This window comes from Macaca nemestrina, chromosome 15, assembly GCF_043159975.1.
Source record: "Macaca nemestrina isolate mMacNem1 chromosome 15, mMacNem.hap1, whole genome shotgun sequence".
Taxonomy (NCBI): Eukaryota; Metazoa; Chordata; class Mammalia; order Primates; family Cercopithecidae; genus Macaca; species Macaca nemestrina.
This window is the reverse complement of record NC_092139.1, coordinates 181,752-202,718: the sequence shown is the minus strand read 5'-3', so window position 1 is coordinate 202,718 and position 20,967 is coordinate 181,752. Positions and strand designations below refer to the sequence as shown.

Below are 20,967 nucleotides of genomic sequence, written 5' to 3'. Positions count from 1 at the left end.
GAGTCTCGCTGTGTCACCCAGTCCAGAGTGCAGTATTACAATCATGGCTCATCGCGGCCTTGACCTTCTGCCTCAAGCAATCCTCCCGCCTCAACCTTCCAAGTAGTCGGGACCCAAAGGCGAGTTTGATTTCTTTGCTAACGAATTCCTAATTCACCTCGCAGTGGGCCTGTCAAGGCCATATGCCCGGACATCCACCTTGCCGACCGTCCATGTGGTCTCTAAAGTGGATGCACTCCGGTTGCCTGGGCTCTGCACGCGATACTGAGTCTCCAAGTCTGCCGCTGTATAAGGGACTGACAGCCCCAAGCGTCTCGACGCGCCACCTTGAGCCGGGCTTTATTCCACAGGGCGACTCTGCTTCCCGTGATGAGATGCAGCACGTGAGCACAGATCAAAGGGTATCAGCAACTAACCCATTCCCCTGGTACTAAGCAGAGGACCAAGAGTTTAGTTCCTTACTTATTTCCTACGGGCTTGATTCAAAACAGCTTTCTGGAATCCTGGGGACAAACATCTCTACCTGGTGAGAATTCTGGCTTTAGTAACGGAAGAATCACCTAAAGCCCATTTTGTAACTGCTGTTCTCATCAGAATTTGAGGCCAAAGGTAAAAATAAAAGGGGGGCTAAGATCGTGACACCCCAGTTTGCACAAGGCCAACCAGCCTGCTTGAGGGGGTAAAAGGAATAGGATTTTTAAACTGCTGAGTTTTAAAAACGTGGCTGTAGGCTGGGCGCACTGGCTCACGTCTATAAGCCCAGCACTTTGGGAGGCCGAGGTGGGAGGATTGCTTGAGGCCAGGAGTTCAAGACTGGCTTGAGTAACACAGCAATACCCTATCTCTTTAAAAAGAAAAAAAATGGTTATTAAAATAGCAATAAAAAGGTTAATACAATAAATTACTATGTCAACATGGCACCCCCTGCTGCCAGACGAGGTGCAATCTCTGTGGCTGTGAGGTCCGGAGAGAAATGTAACCGGCATCATAGGGAAGGTGGACCCCAAAGCCCCACAACATTACTCCTGCACAGTGTGTTAACCAGCATGAAGTCTCCTCCACACTCAGAAGCCTGGTTTAGAGGAACGCTGCCCACTGGACCTGGGTGGACTCCAGATGCCGGCCGACCAGACAGCCCCACCCTGGGACCCTGCCGGCAGCCCCGACTGGACAGAATGGCCTCATGAGTGTCCTTTCCCGCCACAGGCTGCAGACCCCGAGCCAGTCCTGGCTGTGACTGAGGCTGCGCATAAACGTCTGCGCCCAACAGCTCACCTTTGTACATGACACGCCCAGTCCACCTCATTTCAAATGTTACACTTGCCCCAAGGCGAACACGGATGTTACAGGTTAACTCACTGCATGTGTGCTAGACTTTCCCTGTAAGTGTTCAGACATTGCACGAACCGGATGAACAAACCCCACTTTCCCTGTAAACGTTCAGACATTCCTTGAGCCCGATGAACACACACAGCCAACAAACCCCGGAACGTGTAATGCCGCGGCCTCCTCTCCTCCTGAGGGGCGTGTGCTTACAGCTCCCCCAAGACCACATTTCCCAAAGCACAGAGTGTTACTCTGAAAATAAAACCTCCTTTTTCCTTCCTCTGTACATCTCGTGGTCGTGTTAACAACTAGTGCTACAAATGCAGAGAAACGGGGTATCATCCGTGCTGCTCACCGAATTCCTAGCACCAAAGCTTCAGGGCCCCCCAGTCTGAAGGAAGCTTCTATCACCCTAAAGCCAACTCTGGAGACGAAGGCCGAGCTGGGGAAAGGCTGTGTCTCTGCAAATCCACGCCACGGGGCCCTCTGCAGTTGTGTGTAAGGAACTCTTGGCCTGTCCTGGGGTTTGGGGAGATCAGGATGCAAGCAGATACCGTACGCTCTGCCACGGGACCGTGAAGTCTGCGGAACCTCAGAGGAACACGGAGACAAATGGCTGCACGACTCCCACAGGCCAAGCCTCGATGGGCGCCCGTGTCAAGAACACAGACACGCCGGGAGGGGCAGCCGATGCAGGCAACGCCTGCAACCCCAGCAAGCAACAGCGTCTCAGTGTGGGGGTCTCTGGCCAGGCTCCACCACAACTGCCATATTCTGTGGCAAAATTTTAAAAATAGGTTTTAACTAGTTATAACTCTAACTTGTTTTACACATAAACAGAACACAGGGTACCTACCAACAGGCTCCAAAATACTTTGCCTAGAACCAAGTCTAGAATGCAGATGGCTGTTGCTCTGAGTGTGAGGAGTCCCCTGTAGTGCCATAAATCCTAGATCTAGGTGACTAAGTGCTCTTCCTAAACCAGACGGCACCATGAGGCTCTGAGGGCACCCTCTGTCCCCAGGCCAGTCCATCAGCCCCAGCAGAAGCTTCTAGAGTAAGAGCCTGTGGATTTGTATTGGACGGATGTAAACCAGGCAAAGTCACAGGGGCTCGTCCTGGAAGCCCATCCGTTTACCCACTCATGCCGTGGAGAGCCCTGCCCCCAACTCCACACCCGCAATCACGCTCAACCACAAGAACTGGCTTCTAGGCCCTCAAGCTACTCCCTCTCGACCCTGGACAGACGCTTCTCAAACCATGAGGCCCAGAGTAGTCTTAACAGGTGGTCCCAGCAGAACTGGCCACTGCATGAATTGATACTTCGTGTGTGGGGAGCCTTAGCTTCCCGAGTAGCTGGGACCACAGGTGCACATCACCTCTCCTATTTAATTTTTTGTAGAGTCAGGGTCTTGCTATGTTGCCCAGGCTGGTCTTGAATTCCTGGGCTCAAAAGTGAACTGCCCAACTCAGCCTCCCAAGGTGCTGGGATGACAGGTGTGAGCCACTATGCCCAGCCTAGAATTGGTTTTTCTTAAACCTGAGTTTGACACATGAACCCCACTTACATAGATATCAGCACACTCTCCCAGCTCGAGAGTTTTCCTGAATCTCGATTCTGTCCGTTCAAGATCAATATCTAAGAAAGGGTCAGAACTGACCCTCCCTCAGTGAAGCCTAAGGGCAAATGCAGCAGCATCTCAGTGTATGAGGAGACAAAGTAAGAAGGGTGGAAAACACACACTGAAATTCTAGTGCTAGAATCATAATCACCAACACTTTAAGAGGGAATCTGCTTTCCAAAATATGTAGCTGCTGGATTAACTTCAAAGTCACCAGATTCCACAGGCAGTAGCTCACAGGGGCACAGCTTTCTAAGGCCGCACAGCCCGGGACAGCGTAACAGCCTCAGGGCAAAGCAAACTAAACAAAGGCTTGGTTCTCTCAAGGACGAAGGTGCTCAAGTGTTTCCAAATATTCTTCTTCTTCTAAGTAAGTTAGATGCCTCCTACAACACTGTTTAGAGTGCCAGTGTATTCAGAAACATGAAGTTGAAACTACATCTCAGGACCCCAAAATCACTACGCTAAAGGGACGTCAAGGTGAGGAAGAGCTTAGACCAAACCTGCCTCCCATGCTCTTCCTAACAGAGACAGCTACTGGGGGTGGGGGGAAAAGCCACGTACCTCCCTCACAACCGATCCACAAGGAAATTCCTCATGGACAGAGGACAGAACTCAAAGTCACCATCTGCACACGGAGATAAATGCGGATCTGACTGCTTCCTCTGGAAAGATGCACCAGAAATGCATTTGTCTGATCTACCTGTGACCTGGAAATCCCTCCCCGCTTCGAGCCATCCATCCTTCCTAGACTGAACCAACGTACGTCTCACATGTATTGATTCCTCACGTCTCCCTAAAATGTGTAAGACCAAGTTGTGCCCCAAACACCTTGGACACATGTCCAGGACCTCCTGAGGCTGCCGCAGTGTGTCCTCAACCCCTCCCTAAGGCTGTGTCTATAACCTTGGGAAAATGAACTCTCTATGGATCGAGGACTGTCGCAGAGATCCTTCTGGTTTACAGGAAGCATTCTCTCCTGCGAGTATATCAATGAAATCATGTGGAATTACAAAATGCCACTTTAGTAAAAGCCAAAGGAATTAGGGTTCTATGTGCTTCAAAAAAAAAAAAAAAAAAAAAGTAACGTTCTATTTGTCAATGGACCATGAAGCCCACACCCCCTTTTGCAGTGAAGATGTCAAACGGGACGAGAGGCCCCTCCTGAGGATGCTACCCTCTGACCCCACTTCCCAGAGTCCAGTTTCCTGCTGCTCAGGGAACAGCAACCCCAGCTTCACGGGGCTCAGGCCTCCAAACCCAACTCCCACCCATGCTGGAGAATCACCCCAGGGACTAGCTAAGTGGCAGGTGCAACTCTCACCTCACCCCCTTAAAGGGGAAAAGGCACCTTCCCGCTCCTCTTCCTGCTGGTGGGAACAGGGGCAGGAGCTGGAGGGTCAGGAGTCGGGCGGCAGAACGGAAGCAGCCTGGGTCCCTGCTAGTCAGAGTTGGCAAATGCCAACCATCCCCGACATTCACTTTGCAAATAAATCCTTCTCTTTTGTCAGGTCCCTGGTTATAAGTTTGCACCCATAACTTAAAAAGAAAAAAAAAAAAACTCAGATAAAAAATCGGTGTTTGGCTGACAATATTTCAATTATCTTGGGGCCTTGGGTCAAATGATGGCAAAACAGGAAACTGAACGCTGTTATTCAGGAAACTACCTTCCAGCGCCGTCTACCCTCCCAGGCTGTCACCTTATGGTTGTTTGTCTGCTAGATGATTAACAAAACTCTTCTGAAAACCTAGGTGTACAGAACAGACAAGAAGTCAGCTCGGGTTGAGGGGAAGCAGGATAAGACCCCCTTCCCCGCAGGATGGTGGAAGAGGAGGAACCTTCAGCACCTGGGTTTTCAGGATGCTGGATCTCTGAGAGCATCTCTCACAGCTCAAGTACAGCCAGACCCTCCTCTGACACAGCCTGTTCAGGCGAAGGTGGGCACCTGCCCTAGAGACCCACAGCCCTGTGCGGGGCTCAGCTGGAGCTGAACTTGCCTCCCTTGGTAAGCGTCAGGGCCAGGGGTGGGGAGAGGAGAGAAGCAGCAGGCCTGAGGGCCACTGTGGAAACTCCATGCCACGCTAACTCTCGTCTGATGTGCTCCGGCCAAAGCCACGCTTCTCGGAGGGAGTTTCCCTTCACACATGCGGAAATCATCAACATCTAGTCTCCCCACAGAACAAATCCTTCCCTAGGAGGCAGACGCTTGGCTGTAACACGGGGTAATGAGGGGCGCGCCTTCGTGCCCACTCTGTAGTGTTTCCTGTTACCTATTTTACCTTAAGCTACAAATGATTCCCGTTTACACGGGACACAGTGACACAGACAGCAAAACACATGAGATTCAGTGTGATCCCACACCCGTCACTGCTGACCTCAAGTGCTTTGTTCGTTTTGCTTCTAGAGTTTGTATTCTCTCCCCGGGTTCCAGGCCTGTGGATTCAACCAACCATAGATCAACATATTTTTTAATGTGTTTGTACTAAGCATTCAGACTTTATTATTCATTAAACAACTACTCGCATGGTATGTCCATGGTATAGCTGTTACGAGCAACCCTGACATGACTGTCTGCAGGAGGATGTGCATATGTCATATGCAAACACGATGCCATTTTATTGCAGGGACCTCAACGCCCAAAGACCTTGGATTCCATAGGCAGTCCTGCAGCCCACCCCCATGGGCACTGTGGAATGGCTATAATAGAAAATATGGAGGTTTTAAACAGTTATGTACTAAATCTAATCTTTTGTTAAGAAATTAATGTGTATCACTTGTATTATTTGGAAGTCCTTCCTGGCCCAGAGACTTGACATGTTCTTATCTTTTTGTCCACGGATCTAGCCATTCCAGTAAGCTTGTTGAACACAAATCAATTTTACAATTAAATTCTTACAAGAATCACACTCAATCTGTAAGCTGCTTTGGTTTTTAAAGTGAAATAACCAATAGTTTTGCCAACCTGCTATATCATAGAATAACAGGATAAAGCAGCCCCATGGCATGCAAAAACATGGGGTTTCAAAGCTAACCAGTATAAAACACGTTACAAACCCCTAAATATGAAAACGTTTTACACCAAAACAGATATTCCAGAAAAAAACAGGATGTTCAAAAAAGCCCTTTGCAGAAAAGCACTTTCCCCTTCATTTTTCACACGGTTTCCTGAAGCTTGTGTTTGGTGATGACCATGAACCAGAAGTAGCGTCCGCTGCAACTACTGTTACAGCAACACAGAATATTAAGGGGAAAAAAAAAAAAAAAAGGCCGAGCGCGGTGGCTCAAGCCTGTAATCCCAGCACTTTGGGGGGCCAAGACGGGCGGATCACGAGGTCAGGAGATCGAGACCATCCTGGCTAACACGGTGAAACCCCATCTCTACTAAAAAAAAAAAAAAAAACCTAACCGGGCGAGGTGGCGGGCGCCTGTAGTCCCAGCTACTCGGGAGACTGAGGCAGGAGAATGGCGTAAACCCAGGAGGCGGAGCTTGCAGTGAGCTGAGATCCGGCCACTGCACCCCAGCCTGGGCGACAGAGCGAGACTCCCTCTCAAAAAAAAAAAAAAAAAAAAAAGGACACAGCATATTTCCTACTGATGAGAACAGGTAGAGTGTTATAAAATGAGTGTGTCCTAAAGTCAACAATGTTCAAATTCTAGGTCTCCCACAGACACTAGATGGTAACCGCCAAAGCTTATGTACCTGGCAACGTTCAAGGAGACCAAGTTCAGAGCTGTCACAATGCAGCACCATCCTCACGCGATTATCTCAGGCAGGTTTGAGGGCAAGTGTCCCCGTCACAGTGGGAAAGCTGCCCAGCCCAGCACTTCCTGAGATCACAGACCTTCGCCTTCCCACGTCTTCAATAGTTCCTTTACACCGGGAACCACACAACAAAACCTAAAACACTTCCTCAAATCTCAAGACAGTCTTTAGAGCTCTTTTCCTTGCCCCTTCTCTTATTGAAAAAGCTTATTTTGTAAGCAACCTGTAGTGCTTACCAGAGCTGGGGCGGGAGGAGAGCTAGTGTTTGGTAGACCGAGTTTCAAGCGTGGGGAGACCAGAAAGTTCTGGAGATGGATGGCGGTGATCGCAGCACGACAGTGTGAACACACTTAATGCCACAAAACCATACAGTTAAAAATAGAGTGCTGTGTAACTTTACCACAATCAAAAAACTGAGAAAAGTCATCTATAATTACTGTCTCCAATATCTTCCATCCTGTAAGTTACATTTGCTTTCGGAAATCCTCAGAGCAATCATGAAAAACTAATACCCTGTCGTCTCTGAAACGCAAAGTCGTTCAAGGGCTTTGGTTATAGGAAAGTAGCTGGAAAGCAAAGCGTCCGTTAGGCACAGCAGCCGTGATAGGACAAACACACGGTAGGAAGGTGGTGGTCATGCTACACACAGATGGGAAGGGTGTGGGGAGCCACAACACCCGATGCTTGGGAGGCACCTGGGCAGGAGCTGAGAATGTACCAAACACGTTCGATCATGCAACATTCACGGACCCCGAGTCCAGCCACCACCGCTGACATCCACTGTGGCTGGGGTGTCCTCCCAGCCTGTGATGGCTCGCTCCTTCGGTTAACTGCCTTGAATCTACTGGTTCCTCTCCTCATGGGCCTCTTTCCTGTCGTCTTCCTGTCATTTTTCTGTCAGCAAACACATTTCCTGTCATTTTCCTGAACTGACATGACATTTCCTGTCATTTTCCTGAACTGACATGACATTTCCTGTCATTTTCCTGAACTGACATGACATTTCCTGTCATTTTCCTGTCAGCAAGCACATGCGTCCAGCCTGACCTTGCTGATGTGCTCCAGCGGCCCTGGACTCGAGCCGCACTGTTCCATCAGTGTGGCATTCGCGAGTTACCTCCTGGGAAATGCCAGGTGATGGTAACATCAACCAGGAGGCACAGCTGAGAAGCAGAACGCATGGTGCGGTGCCCAGAACGTCACGTCCTTGAACAGACGCTCCGTATCTTCTCCTCTCCTGCCAGAGCTTCACTGTAGGAAGGCGGCCATTCTTCCAGTGCTGCTACTTCCAACACCGGGGAAAGCAAGCTTCAGAAATGAACGGTGTCAAAGAGGGAGGACCCACCAGCAGGGCTACCGGCAGCCAGACAACCGCAGCCCCAGCATTCCCCAGCCACCATGACTGACAGCCCAGGCTCCAGAAATGCACGGCTTCAACCTTAGGAGTAAAAACCCTCCCAATCCAACTATTATTTTCAACAATGGGATTGAGGAATGAGGTGTTCTAACCCTGCCTCTCTCGACAGCACAGATCATCAGATCCCAGTTCTTATAGGATTGGGGAGTGGGGTGGGGTGGGGTGGTTCCTAACCCTGCCCGCCTTCATAGAAAAGAACTTGGATATGATGACCTGTGCTAGATTAGCACTTTGCTTCTGCCATATGCAGTCATCCTCAGCACCAGGAAAAGTCAGAATCGTTGAGTGATGACACCAATACCAACACACGCCGTTCTGCGGCTCTGGTAACTGGCTGCACAGATACAACCCGATAGTGGTGAGGTCTAAAGACATCACCAGTCTTCCCAAGGATTGTGTTCCTGAATATTTTGCGTTTGGAATAACGGTCTTCTTTGCCAGGGCTGAGCCATGCTTCCCTCTCGCCTGTCCTCTGCCTTCACCAGCTTCGTGTGCGCTTCTGGACAAGTGTTTGTGCAGGCGCTATCACTTATTTCCACAGCGAGAATATACACAGACACCACACAGAAATGGGCAACCCCGTTAGGAGCTGTGCAGGGAGATCTAACTCATCCCATGTGCCAAATTCCTGTTGCCATGGAAATTAAACTAACTAAACTAACGTTGCTATGATCTCATCTCTTACTGTACCACTAAAGATCATCCGGGTAAGAGGAATGTGCCTCTGCATAGCATTCAGCTCACATTTACATGTCGGTTTTTCCTGAATATGGTTATGTGAGATAGAAATCAGTAAGATGGGGTGTAACATACAGTATAGGATCGTTGTGTCTCCTAGCCTCAAACACTTCAAGATCCTCAGAAAATGAAGTTTAACGCTGGGGACGTGAGTTACATAGTAACTTGTTTTGGATACTATCATATCAACACCAAATAACTTCTTGAATTCCTTTTTAAATTGAAAAGCAATTTACAAAGCACAAAAGCCCCAATATTAAAGAATACAATTCAGTCTTTTTAGCATATTCTAAAAGCTGCACATCAACCACTAGTATGTAATTCCGGGACTTTTTCACCACAGGCCAAAGAAACCTTGAACCCATTAAGAGTCAGCACCTGGCTCCTTCCTTCTACCAGCCCCTGGCAATCACCAGCCAACTTCCTTTTCTCTGGATTTGCACATTCTGGACACCTGTTGTGAGGAGAATCGTACAGTGCATGACCTTTGGTGTGACCTTCGGTGCTGACATCTTTCACGTCTAAGGTGAGTGGAATCTCAGTGAGTGACCGGTTGACAGACACCTGGACTGTTTCTACTACTATGAATAATGCTGCTGTGAAGATTCAGGCATGACATACTTTTTGGAAAAATGTTTTCAGTTTTCTTGAGCATATGGCTAGGAGTGAAATTGCTGGGTCGTACGGTGATTTCATGCTTTTCTGAGGAACTGTCGGACTTTTCCAAATCAACTGCACCATTTTACTTCCCCTCCCACTAGCAATATATCAAGATTTCAGTTTTCCCCAATTCACCAACATGTCACTGTCCAATACTGGGGTTTTACCCACCCATCACGGTGGTTGTGAAGTGTTATTTCACGGTGGTTTTGATTTCCATTTCTAAGATGACGAATTCTGCTAAACATCTCATGTGCTTTTTAAGGCATTTATATGTCTTTCTTTGGAGAGTGTCTATTCAAATCCTTTGTCCATTTTTAAATTGGATTTTTATTAAGAGTTTTTGAATATATTCTTGATATCAGGTCCTTATCGTGATAATGTATCCTGTTCTGTGGGTTGTCATTTTACTTTAATAGTATCCTCTGAATTGAACATTTTTAATTTTGATACCGTCTTTTTCCCTTCAGTTGCTTGTTATAGCTTTAGACGTCTCAGCCAAGGAAACATTGCCTAATCCAACCTAACAGTTTCTCCAGGATTCTCCCCTAAAGGTGTTATGAGCTGAACTGTCCCCCTCCCCCAAGATTCCATGTTAAAGTCACAACCCCGGAAACCCAAAATGTCACTGTATTTACATACAGGGCCTTTAACTTGGCAATTTAGGTCCCATAAGATCTTAAAAGTAGGGCCTGATCCAGTATGACTGGTGTTCTTTTAAGAGAATTTAGACACAGTCCTCAGTGCTGCATACACGTAAGAGAAACCTGTGAGGACACAGAGAAGAAGCTGTCTACACAGCATGGGGTGAGGCCCCAGAGAATCCAACCCTGCCCGCACCTTGATCCCAGGCTTCCAGTCTCCAGAAAAAAGGAAATAAGATGCTATTGTCTAAGTCGCACGGTCTGTGGTGTCCGTTATGGTACCCAGCAGACTGACAGAATGGGTCTCAGTCAGCTCCTTACATTGGAACCATGTTGAGCTTTGCGTGTAGGGTGAGGAAGGGTCCAGTCCATCCTTTTCTATGTGGATACCCCAGTTGTCCCAGCACCATTGAGTTGTGAAAGGAAAAAAGTAAAGCAACCCTTGCTGTCCTCTCTCCATCAACAGATTAGAAGATACACTGAAGAATCATGGACAATTTTGTCGGTTTAAGCCAGTGGTTTTCAAACTTTTGGGTCTCAGGAACCCTTTGCACTTTATTAAAGAGCACAAAAAAGCTTTCTCATCAGGCCGGGAGTGGTGGCTGCTCATGCCTGTAATCCCAGCACTTTGGGAGGCAGAGACAGGTGGATCACTTGAGGTCAGGAGTTCGAGACCGGCCTGGCCAACATGGTGAAACCCCGTCTCTACTAAAATACAAAAATTAGCCTGGCATGGTGCTGAACACCTGTAGTACCAGCTACTAGGGAGGCTGAGGCAGGAGAATCGCTTGAACTCAGGAGGCAGAGGTTGAAGTGAGCTGAGGTCACACCACCGCACTCCGGCCTGCGTGGCAGAGCAAGACTCCGTCTCAAAAAAAAAAAAAAAAAAAAAAAAAGAACATAATTTAGTTTCTTTTACAAGGATAAAGTCATTACATCTTAACACAGTCTTAAAGAAGAAACCATTTTCCAAAATAAGCAGCAGCGTGGCAACAGTTTGTGCTACTGTGAAAACACCTAACATCTCTGCACCTCAGACAGCAGGATTCTCATGCCTGCATCTGCGTTCAGTGGGCTGCAGAGCCATGGCTGAAGTTTATGAAGAAAGTCCGACCCCATACTGATATACAATTAGGAAGCAGTATTTTCATTGTGTTTTCAGATCATTTTAGGTATTCTCTGCTGCCAAATGTAACAAGTGGCACTTCCGTACAGGCTGTCTGCAACACAGAGTCTGTGCTCTGGTCGTTGGGCCTTTCTGCCCCAATTCCTTCTAAGTCGACTGGTCCGTCTTGCACTTGAATGGCTTTTACCAGCACACGATTTTGTAATCACACATTGGTTAGAAAATACTGGTTCAGAGTTATGAGCGGCTTCCACATTTCATTATATGTCCAAAAAAAAAAAAACAAACAAACAAAAAAAAAAAAAAACCCACATCAGTATCACCATTGGTCACATGAGAAAGTGGTGGACACAAGATTTTTATGTTTTAATATTCACTGGAAAGCTCAAATGTCTATCATTGGGAAAAATGTAAGGTACTTTCCTTGAGATGAAAGTCATTTTGTTCATTTTTCAGGCCACACCTGCAAATACCTCCATCTGAAGTGGCATCTTTTGTAAGTCATTCTTTATATAAAGGCGGCCGTTAGTGGAAGAAGTGGTTCTGCAGGTTCATAGCTCAGAGGCACCAGTGCTCTCCCAAGAGATAACCATAAAATCCACAGAAGACGCACCTGTGCACACTTCCTGTTTCTCACTCAGAACATTCCAGAAGGAACCCTGAATCCCAATGCCACAGCGGGATTGAAGTTTGCTCTCACCCACACAATAAACCCAGGGAGCTCCCCCAGCCCCCACCCCGAGGCCACAGCCTTGGTCCTCTATCTGGTCTAGGGGGGCTCCTGCAGCTCCAGCCTAACAGGGAAGAGAAGGCACCCACATGTCACAAAGCCCTCCCAAGGCCCAGCGAGCACTTCTGCTTATGTGCCAGCCAAGTGCGTTTGACAATTCTACAGCCAGCTGTACGGCAGGTAGCGAGGTACCCAGCAAATACTCAGGGCTCACGTTACTAAGGAAGGTGCACAGCGAGGTACCCAGCAAGTACTCAAGGCTCACGTTATGGAGGAGGAAACCAGGCAGATAGTGAGGTACCCAGCAGGGTTCACGTTACTCAGGAGGAAAGGAGGGTAGAGACAAGGGGGCTGGAACAGTCTGTCATAAGCTTTAGCATTTACAAGGCTCGCTGAAGATTATCTGATTTGATCGTCACAACAGCTCACAAGATAGGCAGAGGCAAGACTATTTTCACTTCATAAAAAGAGATCCCGAGAACTGATGATGACCACGTGCTCTTCCCACAGGCTCCCAGAAATCCTCCTCAAATCATCTCTCAGTTGTATACATGTGATAATATCTCAGTCACGTCCCCTCTCTGCAGGGGAATTTTACTGCCGCCCTGCCGTTCCTTCGCACCCCTGCCCTCTCCTGCATTTCAGCCATGCCCACCATCCATGGGGAGTCTGCACCACCCCACCCCCGCTGCTGCTGATGGCTTGGGTCACGCTTACCTTTCATTTCCACCTACAGGGACCTGTTCTTCCTTCAAATGCAGCTCAAACTCACTCATTGTGTGAAGCCTTTCTGTCATGTGTAAAATCAGTCTGTGGAATGCTTCATTTAGGAGGTGCTTATGTTGCCTCATTGGCTGTGATCAGGACCAAATTCTGAGCAAACCAGGTGGTCCCCTCTCCCCATCTCTGCTCCAGTGCACTTAAAACAAGGATTCCTGGAAGCATCTTTTTAGTCCAATTCATGCATGAGTCTGCCCCACACACTGCAGAAAAGCCCTGGTGGTCGGTGGTCAGGGCTCAGGGCCCCCCAGGTAGGTAAGGAGAGCTTAGTGCCCTCTCTGGAGTTGTCGCTCAGAGACCCACGGCTGGAAGGGAAGAAACTTGCATCCTGTGAAACATCTAGGCCCCGAGACCCACACTCAGGAGTGGAAAACGGGGAAGGAGCCTTGAACAGACCCTCGGGAGGGCAGACAGTGGGAGCCACGGAGGCCACCAGGAAGGAGGGAGGCAGGCAGTGAGGCCACAGGTGATGTGGCCGGGAGGGAGGTGTTGTGACCAGAGGTGAGGTGGTGGGCGGATGACACGGCGTGGTTTGGGGAGGAGATGTGGCCAGGGGCAATGTGGCCAGGGAAGAAGACACAGCTGGAAGGAAGTGACAAGAGGGGTCTCCAGGCCCCAGACTGTGCCTGATTTATAGATGACATTTTACTTAAGATGTTATATCTAACTTTAAAGAAAAGTAGCAATTTCGACCATTGTGTACATTTAAAGCACGGTACAAATTGAGCACATTTCCCAAACCAAAGAACCGGGCATTGAAGAAAAAATTCATTTAAGATCAGAAATAAAGAGATCCTACAGCTCTTCCAGTCCAATCCCCACCCTAACGTGAATGGGGGGAAAAGGAAGTAGATTCTAGTCAGTCAGCATTAAAGGCAAAACCGATCCACTTTACTTTCTAGACAGAAAACAAGAAGCTCATCAAGGAATCCCTACAAACAGTAGCTTTAGTAGTTCCCGAAATGCAAAATTCACCTACAAAGTAAATCATCTGCTAAGTGTGTATAGAGTAATTTTTTTCATTATTGCCTTCCTCATCTGCAGGGGCTTTTTTAGACCTTGTTTCCCCTTAATTGCCTCCAACACCCAGGAAATTTAAACCCCACAAGTAAACTGTGTCTCGATTCATGCCCAGCGTCCTTTGGAGCAGACAGTCCGTTGCTCTAAGACGTTCTTGTCACCTAAGCACCGAGTACAGCCTGAGAACGCACAACACGCACTCACACAAACTCAGACAGTCAACAGGTGAGATACGGCACATGAGGAGGAAGACAAGATAAATGAGCTTCACTGACACCCCAGATCCGACAAGAAATGACACACGCAGCCTGCTCTGGTGCAGGTGACTCCAGGAAAACAGCCAAGGACAGCATTTGGAGAAGCAGCACCGCAGGCCAGGAGGGTCTGGGGGCTTAAGAAGGGAGGGGCGCCCCGACCAGGTACTGGGGGATTCAGAAGGGAGGGGCTCCCCGACCAGGTGGCTGGGGGATTCAGAAGGGAGGGGTGCCCCGACCAGGTGCTGGGGCTTCAGAGGGGATTGGTGCCCCGATCACTTCCTGGGGGCTTCAGAGGCAAGGGGTACCCTGACCACGTGCTGGGACTTCAGACGAGAAGGCACCCCGACCGGGTCCTGGGGGCAGCAGGACAAGCCCAGGGTTCCGTCGTCACTTTTCACTCCCTACTCCCGAATCTCGCCCTGAAGTTGCAGCCAGTCCAGGTATTCATTTACCCATAAAATTAAGTATCTGTGAGTAACACAAGTCACTAATCCACACAGATCTGAGTCTACAGATACCTCCCAGAGATGCCACCATCCCTTCTGGTAGAAGAACAGCCCAGGGGCCCACGCTGCTAGGAAGGGAGACTGTCTCCAGCCTGACGCTGCAGAGTCCTCAACACAAAGTCTACCTTCTGGAACCATGCCGTCTCCTACAGAGGCAACTAGGGGCATGTAGGGTTTTTTAAAATCTTTTTTTTTTCTTAAGACAGAGTCTCCCTCTGTCACCCAGGCTGGAGTGCAGTGGCTCGATCTCGGCTTGCTGCAACCTCTGCCTCTCGAGTTCAAGTGATTCTTCTGCCTCGGCCTCCCGAGTAGCTGGGATTACAGGCGCCTGTCACCGCGCCTGACTATTTTATTTATATTTTTAAGTACAGATGGGATTTCACCTTGTTGGCCAGGCTGGTCTTGAACACCTGACCTCACATGATCCACCCGCCTCGACCTCCCAAACTGCTGGGAATACACGCATGAGCCACGGTGCCCGGGCCATATAGCTATTTAAATTTGACTAAAATTAAATAAAATTAGAAGTTCTCATTTACACTTCAAGCATTCAGTTACCCCCAGGCGGCCACTGACCAGAGGCTGGTAGAGATGTCACACTCCACACTGCAGAAGGATCTAGGGACGAAATGGCTCTAAGATCATCTCAGAATCTTTATGTTGAAGCTACTGAAGTTTTACTCTGATTATTATAGACATCAGCATTCTCCCACTTAAAAATGTCAGTGCTATTGCAATGATCAGATCTGTGACTTCCCATCAGCTCTTCTCTTCCTGGATAGATAACTGTAGAGCATCTGCACTCTGCCTCCACACTAAGGGGTAGAAGAAGGCTCCGTGTAAAATCAGGGGGAGAAAAAAAAATGAATCCCTAGTCCGCCTCTCCCCCTATGATTTTGTGAAACTCCTCTTAATATGCACAATAACTGCCAGAGTTGCAATAAAGAAGCATCCCTTGACCAGGAAGCAGCAGGGAAGCAAGAGGAGGGAGATGCAAAGACCCTCCATTCCCTCTGGGACCCCAGGCCCAGCCAGGACTGAGAAGGGCCGCACAGCCCGGCAGACCCGCACACCTGATGCGAACCATACACACGGCTTCCCTGGGCCTCGGTCCCCTGCTCTGCCCTCACTGGCCACTGTGGCTCTGGGTAGAGGCAGCTCCCTGAGCCCCAACACCCACAGCCAGTCCCCTCCTTGCAGGTCTCAGCTGTGCTCTCACTGCCTCCCTGACGCTTCTCATCATCCGCGTACCGTGTCCACTCTACCCCACAGCCCTTGCTACCGCCCACCCCACCACGGAGCCTAGCACACAGCAGGTGCCCAAGACGCCCCAGTGGGCGGGCATGCCAGGGTAGGGCTTGGAGTTCCAAGGGCCTCGTCCTGCATAACACCACAAACGCCACGGAGGCTGTGGAAGGGGTCCAGGTTTCAGGCCTGTACTCAGCTTCTCCTGGCCCCCGAGGCCAAGAACCTAGCAAGGGAGCGCAGCGGGAAGCAGGGTCCCAAACCCCCTTCATGCTCCTCAAGAGGAAGGGGGCTTCGGGGCACAACCCCACGAGCGTCTTCCTCCTGCCAGGCTGCCTGTCACAGCCCCGACACCTTCACAGCAGGGAAACCCACTCCTGTGAGGAGAAAACCACCAAGTACAACAGGAGCCACGTCCCCCGCAGCGTCTGCTGAGCCCAATAGCGACAGCAGCAGCCGGGCCCCCACTCAGCACACACCGACTCCGAACCCGCCACGCACACCACAAGGCCGACCATCTTGAAGCTCAGCTTCCACTCGTCAGGGCCCTCTTCCAGGAGAGCTCGGCATGTCTATCTTCCCTGGGCTCACAGAAAGGAGTGGGACCCAACCCCGAGTGTGCACAAAGTTAAGCTCCCACTAGCTGTGCAGACAACCTCCCTAGCCCTGGACTGAGAAGGGGCCAAGCGCAAACAGCCATATTTTGCCCGCACAGGTACGGAATTCAGTCAGCTCTCTCAATGAAGTCGTGACAGGTCAACTCCAGGCTCCTCAGTGCTCTGGGGTTCACCTCGGGCCACTGCACCTTTGAAACGTGGCTGTGGACTCCTCTAGGGTGCTCATTTTCACGGTCCATTTCATTCAGACACTGCAGGCCCCTACCGTGGTGTCACTACCCAGGACACCCCTGCTGGCATCCTCTGAGATGCTGCTGCAGCTGCTGTGATCTGAGAACAGCCATGCACAGGCATCAAAGGGAGGAATTCTCAAGTCTCCTCCAGGGGCAGTGACTACAGCTTTGAAAGACGTTGCACTGAATCCTGGGTGAGCCTGGCTTGGTCCGCAATCTAATCCGGGTTGCTGGGGAGACACACTCTGTTGTAATTGACAGAGGCTGTGGGTGGCAGCTCTACCAAGACTGATAATTGCAACTAGTCTGAGATTTACTATCCATACTTTCTATTTGATGTTTCAAAGGAAAGCATCGTGAAGTTCCAGTAGCAAGGAATTTTCTACAATCTATCACATTAAGATACAGCAGAAATGTAGCTAAAATGTTCATAGGGTCTATGCAGAGGAAGAGATGGGTCTATTTCAGGAAAAGTGCTTGCTGGCTTTTTAGAAACATAGTGAAATCCCTGACAAGTAAAAGGTTGTTTATACTTTTTCTTTGGAACAGAGGGAAAGTTCTTTCTTATTATTTGAATACATTAACTATATTTAAGTGTTCTGGTAGACTGAGTATTAAATATTCAAAAGGAAGTAATTCTGTTCGGTCTATTTCATTCTTTAAATGTAGCTTTCAAAAACTGACAAATACCTGGCCGGGTGCAGTGGCTCACGCCTGTAATCCCAGCACTTTGGGAGGCCGAGGCTGGTGGATCACGAGGTCAGGAGATTGAGACCATCCTGGCTAACACGGTGAAGCCCTGACTCTACTAAAAACGCAAAAAATTAGCCTGGTGTGTTGGCGGACACCTGTGGCCCCAGCTACTCGAGAGACTGAGGCAGGAGAATGGCGTGAACCTGGGAGGTGGAGCTTGCACTGAGCCGAGATCACACCACTGCACTCCAGCCTGGGCGACAGAGCAAGACTCCATCTCAAAAAAGAAAAAATAAATAAAAAGTGGAAAACACCCCATATCTGCCCTGGCTCCGGCCATCTCCATGGAGTGGACAGAGCTTGAGAAAAGCTCACTGTGGAGGCGTAGAAGGCCAGGCCGGGCCGGGCCGGGCCGGGCCTTTGCTCAGCAGATGAGCAAGAGGGTCAGCCACCCTAGTGAAGAAGCCCATGTTTGCTATGTTACTGATGATACCCACATAAATTTCTCTTTGCCTCCCACACAGACCTGGGATCTATGTTTGAGCAAGCGACTCATACCAACAGTCCCTCCATGCCATCATTTCCCTGACCTCCCCCAGAAAAGCCAGGCCAGGCAGCGTCCCCACACGGGCACTGGGGCCCAGGAAGATCCTGGTCCTGCCCCTCTTCTCTCTCGTCCCTGCAGCACCCTGGCTTGCTGTGGAAGCCCAGCAGTGCTGGCTGAACCCACGTTCACCTGGGGCATTCAGAAGAAGCCTCTGTGCAGAAATCAACTGGGAAGGAGGGCTGTGTGTGCTGGTGCTGGCAGGTCACTCCAATGGATTTGCAGAACTCAGTTTTCAACACAGGTGCGCCACCAAGTCCCTCAAGCCCTTTGTGAGCCTAGAGCCACAGAGCCATTTGCGGCATTCTCACAATCTCTAACAACCCTGCACAGAGGCCCTGTTTTTCCAAAGGACCATAAAATTTTCCGTGTAGACAAAGTTTGACATAATGAAATAAAGTGAAGTCACCACTTCTATTTTCTATTAATCCATTCATTCAAACAAGTATCTCTTGAGTATGTGCATCGAATACTGTGGAATTAGGATTTAGTCCATGCCTTCAAGAAATATACATCACAGAAGAAAAGGTATAGCTTGTAACTAACAGTGCTGAACAGGCAAGAAATAAACATCATAGAAGGAAAGGTAGAGCTTGTAACTAACGTCATAGAAGGAAAGGTGTAGCTTATAACTAACAGTGGTGAACAGGACAGAATTTCACAGGCTCATCAGGAGCCACCGAGGAGGAAGCCATGATTCACATCCACCTGCAGTAGATAAATGTTTCCCGGATAAAGTAACTTTTCTACAGTGATATCTGCTCCTTATTGTTTAATCCTGCTCGATAGGGTATTAAATTACCACTTTATGTGCTGCTTATATAAAATACATCATTGTCAGGGGAGGTTATAAAATAATACTTCACACAAGCTTGGGCTGTGAATGGTGTGAGGCAACGGGACGATGTGTTCCCGTGTTCTCGAGACGCAGAAGGGTCAAGACCCTGCTTCCCTTCTCCTCCCCACCGCCCTGTTCCCAGATGAGGGGTGGAGGCAATGCCGCCGGGCAGTCCTAGAGCTGGCTCCAGGGCCAGGACAGCACGCCCAGACTCTCTGTGCCCCATGTGACAAATACAGACTGTGGGGCAATCACCAATTTACCTGGCAGTGGGGAGAGTCCTTCGTCAAAAGCCTGTGCTTCCAGGAGCCAGGACAAAGCAGGAGCCCCTAGGAAAACAGTTCCGGGTGCTCCTGAAACCTGGGCAGAGTCACAGTCTGGCAGGAAGCACCAGTGATGCAGGTGTGCCCAAGACTGGGAGGATGGCCAGATGCCTGGAGACCAGACCGGCCTGCAGGAGATGACCACCTCTCTCTGGCTCATTAGAGACAGACAGTCTGGGCTTCACTTTTGTATGTGGAGTCTCACAGTACAGAAATATCACAAAGGGATTAGACTTCGTATACCCCAATTTTTTAAATTAAAAAAACACAATTATTTCAACTAATTCTAAATCCAACAAAGAAAAATAAATAAGTATATAAACGCATACATCCAAAATGTAAACCACAATCTCTTTACCCATAGGAGACCCAAAATTTAGTTTACCTTTTCTTCAGTATTATCACTTTTTTTTTAAGCCATTACTGAGGTGTCTCCTCACCGCCCCATGAGGAGGTTCATGGGCTCTTCAGGGCTGTTTGCTGTTTCATCGTTTTTTAGATTTAAGGGCAGGATCATTTTCCCACACTTGCTTGCTTCCCTGATCACCAATTTTTCACAAGGACATCATTGTGCCTCAGAAAACCTAGTGACTGAACTTCATTAAAAGTGAAAACAATAAGGACATGTTGGCTGCTATGACAGCATCCTCAGTCACCGAATCTCCCTGGGGGACCCGACACACCCCCAATCTCCTTGGAACTCCAGCATGCAGGTATCGCTGTGGCGGACAGGACTGACCTACCCTGGGGGGGCATGAAAGCAAAGAGAAGAGAAAGCAGGTGACTCATTTAGGAAACTTCGGTGATTCTCTCGAGTCACGTTTCTCAAGGTGTCAGGGGAGAGCCACATGCAGGGAACCTCCTTGGCCTGGCAGGTGGCAGACTCCTGGGACGCTCCTCAGACACGTTAATCAGAGAATCTAAAGGCGGGTAGACTCTGAAAAGTATCTGTAAAGGAAGGACTTAGCTCTGCTGTGACCCCACTACACATGGGGTCACGCAGGATGCCGCTTCCGGCGTCCAGTCTCCATTTCACTCTCCTGGGAGGAACACCCGTCAAGTCACAGAGCACGGTCTTCAGCGAACACCTTCCTGCGCGACCTCCACTGTCTCCCAGCCCTGCAGGAGTAGCCGCCGAGTAGGGGAAACAAGTCTTTGCTCCTGACCCGGCCACCTTGACGCTGGGCATAAGACCAGCACTGCTACGTCTCTGGGGAAAGGAGCGGCCCTGGGCAGGAATGCACTTGGCAGCCCCGGGGAGTGGCCAGGTGTGGACGACCAGGCCTCTGCCCGCAGACACGTCAGCACGGCATCCTGGAGCAGAACTTCCAGCCCAGCTGAGCCTACAGATGGCTGCAGCCCTGGACAGCATCTTCACAGTGACCCGGGGGACTGGGCCAGAGCCGCTCAGCAGGGCTGCCCTGAATTTCCAACCTGAAAAAGCTGTACAGTCGTACGTGTATGTTGCCTTAAGCCCCTAGGTTTTGGGGTCACTTGTCACACAGCGACAGACAGTGGATGTGCACGGACTCCCAAGGCCACGATGGCCTCTGCCGGCCTCACCCGGGCTGTCTCATCTGTTCCCGTGACATCACGTTTCTCAGAGCCAAAGGCTGCCAGGGCCCCCTCTTTTCTTCACGACGTCGTTACAAGCTCAAGATACAAACTGAAAATACCCAATATGTAAAATACAACGTATGACGCAATACAGGGTGAACGCGCAGGCACATACACAGGCGAAACAGGCGCATGCGCGAAACAGGTGTATGAACACAGGAACAGGTGTACATGCATGAAAGAGGTGAACGTGTGAAGGTGTACACG

At 49.4% G+C, this 20,967-nt stretch overlaps 1 protein-coding gene across 6 annotated transcripts in view; it reads left to right on the top strand.

Annotated features, from left to right (window-relative positions):
- LOC139358406 (disco-interacting protein 2 homolog C-like) overlaps positions 1–19,992 on the top strand; it is a 229,441-nt gene extending 209,449 nt beyond the window's left edge. Inside the window, exons 4-5 of one of the 6 annotated variants that reach the window (XM_071078976.1) lie at positions 9,211–9,393; positions 18,064–19,992. In XM_071078976.1, the coding sequence (XP_070935077.1) occupies positions 9,211–9,392 (182 nt within the window). In that variant the 3' untranslated portion in view covers position 9,393; positions 18,064–19,992. Of the gene's footprint in view, positions 1–3; positions 6,151–7,736; positions 7,895–9,210; positions 10,822–11,753; positions 11,973–17,354 lie in introns of those variants that run through there. The other 5 variants (XM_071078974.1, XM_071078975.1, XM_071078973.1 and 2 more) reach the window with 5 other exon arrangements.
- The last annotated feature ends 975 nt before the right edge of the window (positions 19,993–20,967 follow it).